We start from the raw sequence: 9,598 nt of genomic DNA on the forward strand, positions 1-9,598 counted from the left end.
CTGAGATTGATTGCATCTTCTGTACTTTTTACGATACGATTTAATAAAATTCCCAATCTGCCTTAAATTCATTATTTCGCATAAAAATTTGCTAATTTTCGTTTGGCATTTCTAAAAGAATTTGAAAATTCGTACCTTCATGTTTGCAAAGGAATCGCCGAACGGATCGGTTTCGAAGAGGCCGTCGGCAGAAGGGGGTGCGTTCTCAGGGTTGATCTTGTCCATGTGATGAATTCCTTGCTGTAGCGAATTCAATTCGAATTGCAAATCTAATAAATCTGCAATAACGCCGCTTTGAGAGTCGTTCCGTTTATCAGTCGCCTTCAACGCTTTCATTAATTCCGCGTTGGTATTTCCTCTACCGTCGAGAATCTCCGATCCGGCCGCGCCCTGTCGTCAACAAATTCACCAACGATCATCGAATTTATTCTATATAAATCTAAATAAATAAATAAGGGTTGAAATTATTTTTTATTTACTTTAGTATCGGGGGTTGGTTCGACGAAGATACGAGTCGGTATGAAGTTACTATGAAACTTAATAGCGTTTAAGGCGTTCTGTTCCAATTGTTGTTTCGTCAGCTCGATCTCCTTTTTCTTCAATTCGAACACCACTTGAAACAAATCTCGCATCGCAATGACGACCTGCAACGATTTTAGTATATAATCAACGAGGATATTTTAAAACGTTCCCGAAGTTATCATATTTCAGCGGTGAATAGAAGTCGAAAGGGGGGATTCGATTCAAAAGGAAATCGTAATCTCCTTGCACGAACACGGAGGGAACTTCGTATAATCGATCAACAATCTCCCGTGGCGTATCGCTGGGGCGGCAGGCCGAACCGTGTAATGCAATTATTTACATACCCCTCCGGAATTACCGGAACTACCAAGATCGATATTGCTTCCCCAGATTGGACAAATATCATTTTAAACTCCCTTACCTCGGTAAAGCGAATCGTTCACTATAAATGACACGGTTCGGCCGCGTTCAAGGGTGCCATGAACGGTTCGGATATCGAATCAACGCACGGGGTCGTTCTTTTGTTCTTAGGCTTAACCAATATCTCGACTCAGCGTGGACGTCGTCGCAGTTTCACCGAAACGAGGATTTTCATACATGATGTAAAAACATAAGGCGTGTTCAAATGTGTCGCTGTTTGCGCCTTCCACTCATCGGCCATATTAGTCCGGGCGCTCGTAACACATAAAATGGAACAATTTTTTACAGTCTGCCATTGATAGGAGAAATATTTACAGCCACAAGCTATAGACAGATGTACTTAAAAATCTTCGTTACGTGTTAATGCATACTTAAACATTAACTTTAGTTAACAAAAAGAACGTAGTTTCTTGAAACAACTTTCAAACAGTCTACCTTGTGAAATTTCGTCAACTTTACGCTAACATTAGCCTAAATTGAGCTTGGCAGATTGTAAAAAATTGTTCTTAGACGATTGTTCTTATACGATTTAATTGCTAACTAACATAAGTACGCTTTATTCTTGTACTGGAGAAAACCATCTGCCAATAAGCTTTTCATGGATCGCGCAATCTTGCCTTGTGCTCAAATAAATGGCAGACTGTTTGAAAGTTGTTTCAAGAAACTACGTTCTTTTTGCTAACTAAAGTTAATGTTTAAGTATGCATTAACACGTAACGAAGATTTTTAAGTACATCTATCTACAGCTTGTGGCTGTAAATATTTCCCCTATCAATGGCAGACTGTAAAAAATTGTTCCATTTTTTGTGTTACGAGCGCCCGGTCTATATTGGAAGTACGATGACCTATTGTTTAGTTCAAACACGCATATATATTACACTCCGAGAACCTATAAAATTTTTGATATGTTTACGATTTTAAAATTCGCTCTGTTTTAATATGAAGCCTGATTGGTTAGAAGTCCAAAATGGCCAACGAGTGGAAGTGTCCGTGTACAGATGGATGTTCAAATGGATGCGCAAGAACACACCTTATGGTTTTACACCATGTTTTCATATACTTTAGATTCTTGAATACTGTTTGTCGTTTCTAGAGAAATTTTAACTGCGCAAATTCTTCCATCTTACTTGGCTCGCCGCTTTGTCCGTCTTGATACCAAAGAACCGATGACCAGTGTTCGGTGATCCAAAAATATATCCAAACGCTCTCGTATCGCTCATGTCCTGCGCGATGAACGATATCTTATGTACAGGGTGGTGATACAAACAATCCTGAAATAATAAAAGGAAATTGGAAATTTAAAAGTGTTTTATAAGAATTTAGTTAAAAAAGAAAAAAAGAGGATCGTTACCCCAGACTTCTCGTCCCGCAAGCGTAATCCATCGATGCTGACCTGGACGGCGATTCGTTGTTTATGTTCTCCGGCAGCGCGAATCGCCATCTTCAGATCCGCTAACGCTAGTTGACACATCCGGTCCCCGCGAGCTTCCGCCACTTCCAATATACCGATCAGCTTCGCCTTGAACGATACACCCTCCCCAAGGAACCGGGTTGGTGCGTTCTTAACTACGAATTCGAACAAATAAAAATAATCCAAAAATCATTGGCATTTAATCATTTTATTAAAATTGTAAGTCAGTGTAATTCACTTGAGTAGCCTTGAATAAAATTTCATATATGCATACAAATTCGTGTCAAAGAATTTTTATGTGTTTCTGAAATTCTGATTATGTTTGGGAGATAAAAAATGTAATTTTATTATTATGGTTTATGAATCATTTTACGAGAAATTAATAATGATCTATACGAGGCTGTCCAAGTGAAGAGAACTTCAGAACGTGTGAATATCGCATTTTCTTTGAGTATTGAAATTCATTGAAACATTTTCCTTTTATGGTAAGCAGAGATCCATTTTGCTCTTAAGTAAAGGATATTGGATTGTTGCCCATGGAATCTAACTCGATGGAAGCCTGACGCAAGGACAGGAATAAATTGCTTATCCTGAGGACACTCGAGCAGGACGAACGGATCGCGTGGCCGGATCGATATTAAGCTGAAGAGATTTGAAACCACCATCGCTCGAGTGCGAACCGGGTTTGGTTCGAACCCCCGCGTTGCTTAGATTCAATAATTCGATAGAATCGGGACTCGGTTTGGTCCCAGCTTGAGCCGGACCCCATACGGTGATATTAAGACGAGCACCCACAGCGACAGATTTCGCGTTACTTTATTAGTCATCGCACGATCGCTGTCTGTCTCGTGGAAAATTGATCTCTTCAAACGAATAATGCAATTACTTGATAGCTGAGAAACCAATTGATCGCTGATTGGAATTTAAAGAACAGATTCCTTCTATCTGTACTTATCACAATTATTAAACAATTTTTATTCTATTGGGTNAAGTCGAAGTATGATGAGAATAAGTTGGAGGTGCCAATCGATATTTATAATTAAAAATCGGATTAAGAATTAATTCCATGGCGCCCTGGTCCTCAGTTTATTCAGAACGATCACCCTTTGGAATAAAATTACTTAAAATCCAAAAGTAGTTACCAACTACGATCTTTACTCCATTTTGTACCACCTATTTTATTAAATATTGACATGATCTTAATAAATAATGACGTTTTCTAAGGAAGCCTGAAAAACCATGTTTTAAAACCCAAAAACATGTAATTTGCTTTCAATCATTTTTATATACTCAGTCCTGCCCTAATTCATCCATTAAAAATCGCCACCAACTTTCTGGACAACCCAATACTTTACACGATCTTTCGTATCGTCATTTTACCAAATCTATTGAACAGTTCTGATTGTTCGATTGTGATTCTTATGCATGAAATTCTGTTTCCAAATCATCGAGTAGAGCTTTGTACATAGACCCCTCGCGGGTCTTAATCTCTGCCACTCTAAGCTCGTCGATTTGCCTTTCTACAGACAATTTGTCGAAATCGGCCACCCGTCCCTTACCCCCCCACCCCCTCGGTTGTACCACTGTTAACGCGAACGGAGCTTCTTTAGCGCACACTTGGAGCTCGACCCCTCGGCAACTTTAATGGTCCGCGCATTTGTTTGAACGTACTCGTGCGGCTCGAGTGGAGAACGCCAACTGTCGATACTCGAGGCTCCATCCGGATAACCAATTCATGCCCTCACTTCCCTTCTGACCGCGTTCTCCTCTTTCGCCAGCCGGTGCACGCGTTACTCTTATGCTATCACAACTATGCTCGATGCGCGCCACCAGCATCCGGGGAACAATGGATAAGACGATGCAAAAGTTATGGTGCAAGTTCAAATGTTGTCGGGATGTTTTTTTCGGAAAGGGGTGGATAGTCGAGCATGCTGGAAATCTTGTTTGTTCTGCAGCTCGAATAAATCCTGAAGGTACCAGATGGACTTTTGTGTCGCAAGTATCGTTTTCTGTGATTTTTACATTATCAACAAATATTGGAATAAATAGGCTGGTATTCAGAGTCGTTGATTATTCTTAAGATCGTCTTAAGAATTTCCTATCCCTGTCTATCCCATATTTCCAGTCCTTATTTTGTACAGGGAACATGGTCTTAAGCAAATGCTTAAGACGATCTTAACACTAGATTGCCCAAGGAAGTAATTTTGACTGCTTTTGAGCAAATGTACAAATAATAATGCATAAATTATTTTTTTTCCCAAGTGAAGTAAATTTTTTTTATTGTTAACATTTACTAATAACTTGTTATATGACTGTAAATAATATAAAAAATATTAAAAATTAATTTTAGACAAATTTCTTTACACATTATTCTTTCACAATGCAGTCATTTTGACTGCTTTGGGCAATATAGGTATATACTAAGTTTCAATCTTTCTAGTGTTAAGATCGTCTTCAGAATTTGCTATCCCTGTGTATCCCATATTTCCAGTCCTTGTCTCGTACAGGGAACATGGTCTTAAGCAAATGCTTAAGACGATCTTAAGAATAAGCAACGACTTTGAATAGCGGCCATAGAGACTTAACTGTTTTCGTAGAAATGCATGATTTTCAGGAGAAATGAATTCTCATACGTTTCCATACATGGTTTCTTTGATACAGTAAACGTCGCAACTTCTACTCACTGGCATAAAATTATAACAAAATTCAGTGGGTAGAAATTGTGAGGCAAACTGATTGCACGACACGTTCGATGGAACTGTGTTAGCAGAATCGTTCAGTAGAATAATTAATATGAGTCAGCCGAAGCGGACGTCACAGTGCAGCCCTCGAACGGCGGTACTTTGTACGAACGAGCGCGTTGCCAAACTGCACATCGCAGTCGGTAGACAGAAAATGAATAATGAGGGTCTCGCGCGTGAACCACAAAAATGACGGTGTCACGTTTCACGGATAGACATCCACTTTCCCGGAGACGTGATGCTTCGCACGCGATTCACCGTGGGTAGAATCGATCAACGTGCCACGAATCTCTGGTTCTTTAAAGAACGGAAGCCATATTCCGCAGGCGGCCGTCGGCCAATCGACGAGCCGATGTCACAACGGGATTTCGTATAAAAACGTGGAAAACTTCACGATCCGTAACGGTTTGCTCGTATCACAATGAGGTACACGTCGATACGCATGGTTTGACGAATTCACGGTTAGGCGTTCGCCTCCAATCACGATACGAGAACGACGGATGGACGGTCGGTCGGTCTGTCGGTCTGTCGGTCTGTCGGTCGAGATCGTTTCGGTTACGGGGGTGGTTTCTTTCCAATCTTTATTTCTTACTGTTCTTACTCACACTTGCACGGACTGTTTTTCTTCCGTAAGGTCTGCATCGATAGTCCCGTGTAGGCGACGAGAGAGTATCGGACGTAGGAGAGGAGAATGTTACCGATCTTCCCTCTCGGCGCACCCCTCGGCCGCCGTACTATCGCGGACACGAAATTTCTCAACACAGACACATGTCGTCACACGTCTACTTTCTCCCTCTGTTTCCGCGACTCTCCTTCCCGTCACTTTCTTTTTCCCTCGTCTGGTCCCGCTCGCTCGCGCAGCTGTCCCGGTGTCTCTCTCTCGGTCGCTCCCACTACCCCCGTGCCCTTTTTACCCCGCGACTCCTGCCTCTTTCCCTGCCGCGTTCACTCCCTCCCTCCGTACCCCTTCGATTCGTATGTATTTACACGGAAAGTCCGGAGGCGGCCGCCCGTTTCACGTACGCTCGGTGTTCCTCGGTCGGAGACGGGCAACGGGCCGCCGGGATTCCGTGGACACCTCGTCCGGCGAACGGTTCCTCGCGATGCACGCGCGTCGTCGCGTTAAAACACGAAAGAAGCAACGCAGCTGCCTCTGCCGGCACGGGTCACCCATGTTAGCCTCTCTCATTGATCAATAACATCTACCGTCTAGTACGTGGCGTCATCGCTTCGCGGTCGCACCGAACGTTTTCCGCGTTTCTCCACGTCCCGATCAATTTCCTCGCACCCCCCTTCGATTTTTCACCGAGAGACGAACGGTGCTCGCGATTTCAGTTCTCCACTGGTTCGAAACGTGTCTCGATTTTCTATTCGTTTTCAGAGAGTATCGACGGAGACCATGCGATCGATCCACTCTTATTTTTCGTTGCACCCTCGGAGGAGGGTGGCGCGACTGCCACCGACGTGGCGTTCGCGTCGCTTCGCTAGTCGTTGCACCCTCGTCGAAAATAAAAGTAATACGTGCAGAGGTCGTTTGACACATGATCCTCTCGTTTTTCTTTACTTTATTAATATTAGTTTCTTTTAAAAATCGTTGAGGTTCGTCGAGTGACGTGAAGGGGTTGAAATAGCAATTTTATAAACCGAATTAAATTCAAACGATTTTAAACAGTGACATGACGTGAATACATGAAGAATCGTCAATTTATTAGCCGATATTTCACCCCCCCTTCGATTTAAAATTTAAACCAAATCGCATAATTTATTTATCAGTACTTCGTCTCGAGTCCCGTCCAAATCAGGGGTGGTTAGTTTTTAAGAACGAGCGACACGTTCGTCTTTAGGGGTGACTTACTCGCAGTTGAACTCCGCCAGAGGGCATCGTATCGCCCGCGAAAATCAAACTTCGAAAATAATTAATCATTAGAATGAATTAATTCGATGCGTAAACTCGATCATATGAATCATGCGATCGATCAGAAATCACGATACATACAAAATGTTACCTAACCTCAGGTTAATCATAAATCACGTTCTAATTATCATATAAACGAGTTTAAACAGTGGAATTTGCAATCGAGGATACGGAATATATCCGTTCCTCGTTAATACGTCGACGTGGTTGCGCCTGGCGCAGGTTAGCCGTCGGAAATATGTGCGGAACTCTGAGTGAAACTCGTCGTCTGAGTGCCAAGACAGGAGGAGTCACGTGACCCGATCCTATGTTCGTGCCGTTTACATCGAAGCAGTGCCGCGGCGGCCAGTTTGCGCAGAGCCGCGAGAGGACGAATGCGTTCGGTTCGCCGCTGGCCTCCTTGAATTAAGAACGAGATAAATTCGGCCGGTAACAGTTCGCCGATTTGTGAAAAATCGTTGCCAGTGTTTGGAAAATATCCCGGGGACCTTACGGACGCCGATAGATGATCGCACATCATGACCGTTCGTAAAAATCTCGTTAGCACGTTAACGATAATCATGGGGATGTTGGTGATTAACGCTCAAGCCAGATCCTGGGGTAAGTCGAGCGATCAATTTTACCGATATTTTATGTGATGAAAATTCGTAACGGTCAACGTTTGCCGCGTGTACGCGTGGTATTCATCGCGGCCACCCGCAACGCGGGCGACTCTACTCCATTCACGCGGACTCCTCGGTCACGTACGCCACTTCTGCTACTGCCTTACCACGCCGAAACACGGAAATCTACCGACGAATATGAATGAAACGTGGATCGTATTCGAAGCGAACAGCTCCTCGAAACTCCGATACGGTTCTCGTGCTATTAAATAACGTACGCGGAACGGTACTTGTCCTTATACCTGTTTACTTACGTAATGAATGTCAAGGCATGCCATCGCACGCGCGAGCCACCAATGATCGATGGGTAACGATAATTAAAAAAAAAAATTAATTTCTTCGATCGAAAAATAGATGTAAAAATTCTATCCGGGTTAGAATCGCCTTGGGTGCTCGCGTACGCTAAAAGTAGGTACGAGCATCGTTTCGTATATTGCCTCGTGTCACGACCCAAGTTCTACTCGACTCGAGATGACGATTAAAATCGTCTGACGAATTAACGTTGCATTTGTCACAGCGACGATCCCAGCGTCGTCTTCTCCTCCGATGAAACGGTATTTAAAAAAAAAATTATCATGCCGTTACTTGAAAACCGTCAATTAGCGCAATCAACGGCTTAATGAAGCGCCAACTTATCGATTACGTAACAGGCGAAACTGATAAGGTTGACAGGCTCCTTATTTGATCTTTTAATCGCCTAGAATATTTGCGATGCGAGCGCAAGATCGATAGCTGTCCGATTATGTAAAACGGACGAGAACGTAACAGGTTAATTTAATAGAACTTACGTACATACATTAATTTTCGATATAATTTTGTTTGTCCACTGACACTTTGTTTTCCATCGATGAGTTGCAGGAATTATGGATTTAATATCGAGAATCATTAAGCATGCGTGCGATCGTGTAACAAAGTAGTTAATATTTATAAAGTAGCCAACGCGCGAAGCACAAGACGGTAAACTGGCGATACAGCGAAATTGTAGATTCGTGATAAGAAATCGAGATTATTATTAAAAAGAATTGTCAACTTTACATATCGTTTTTCGCTCTAATCATCTGAAATTCCACAAACTGATATTTCTGACTAAATCGCTTTTTTTATATAGAGAATGATCGAAATATTTATTTATCAGCCTTGAGCCTCAAATATATTTTAATTTTTATTATTAGACTGTAGATTATTATGCAATTATAGAAATGCGTGTAAGAAAATCTGTTCTACATAATNATAATTATTTGCTTTAATAGCAGACATCGTTTCATTAATTATTATAATTAAGATGATACACTGATGACTAATCCTTATTTGTTGAATCAGCCAACTTATTAATTATTCTTAATCACTTCAAAACAGAATAACTTCTTTAATACTAAATTGTTTAGTCCAATACTAAAGCAGTTATTCAGTTATAAAGTACGTACGAATATTAATGCAAGTGACTGTACATAAATGCAATAATTATTTTCCTTTAACAGCAGACATTTCATTAATTATTACAATTGAGATGATAAGCTGACGATGTGCAGTATGAACGATCTTATTTACCTTAAGTCTACATGACTACTGCAAAATTTATCAATTACAGAAGTTGCTTCATCAACACACTTGAAATGAAATCGCGCTTCTATTTAAACATTCTTTCCGTATCTCTTTCCAGACTTGGCAGTAGTCGCAGGACGTAAAATCGAATTTCTCGCGGTAAATGGGTCGTTAAATGGACAGGCGATGTTAGAAGAAGCCGGGTCCCTGTCGGGGGTCGCTTACGACGACGTCACACGAACTATTTATTTCAGCGATTTAAATCACGAGAACATGTCGATATATAGTAGTGACCTGACGGACAAGAACTTCACGTTAACGCCATTACTCAAAAGTAAGTCAATTAACTTTATACTCGTGTTTCCCAGAGTCTAGGACTGGGCAC

At 41.7% G+C, this 9,598-nt stretch overlaps 2 protein-coding genes across 2 annotated transcripts in view; one reads left to right on the forward strand and one right to left on the reverse strand.

Annotated features, from left to right (window-relative positions):
* Dab (DAB adaptor protein) overlaps window positions 1-5,988 on the reverse strand; it is a 12,949-nt gene extending 6,961 nt beyond the window's left edge. Inside the window, 5 exon segments of the mRNA XM_018029916.2 lie at window positions 26-390; window positions 480-644; window positions 2,070-2,213; window positions 2,294-2,508; window positions 5,700-5,988. Coding sequence (XP_017885405.1) covers window positions 26-390; window positions 480-644; window positions 2,070-2,213; window positions 2,294-2,508; window positions 5,700-5,736 — 926 coding nt within the window. The 5' untranslated portion in view covers window positions 5,737-5,988.
* A 964-nt stretch (window positions 5,989-6,952) lies between these two features.
* Window positions 6,953-9,598, forward strand: part of cue (Low-density lipoprotein receptor repeat domain-containing protein cueball) — a 6,042-nt gene continuing 3,396 nt past the window's right edge. Inside the window, exons 1-2 of the mRNA XM_018029913.2 lie at window positions 6,953-7,609; window positions 9,332-9,547. Coding sequence (XP_017885402.1) covers window positions 7,528-7,609; window positions 9,332-9,547 — 298 coding nt within the window. The 5' untranslated portion in view covers window positions 6,953-7,527. The remainder of the gene's footprint in view (window positions 7,610-9,331; window positions 9,548-9,598) is intronic.

Source organism: Ceratina calcarata, unplaced genomic scaffold, assembly GCF_001652005.2.
Source record: "Ceratina calcarata isolate Rehan_Ccalc_2016 unplaced genomic scaffold, ASM165200v1 scaffold505.2, whole genome shotgun sequence".
Lineage (NCBI taxonomy): Eukaryota > Metazoa > Arthropoda > Insecta > Hymenoptera > Apidae > Ceratina > Ceratina calcarata.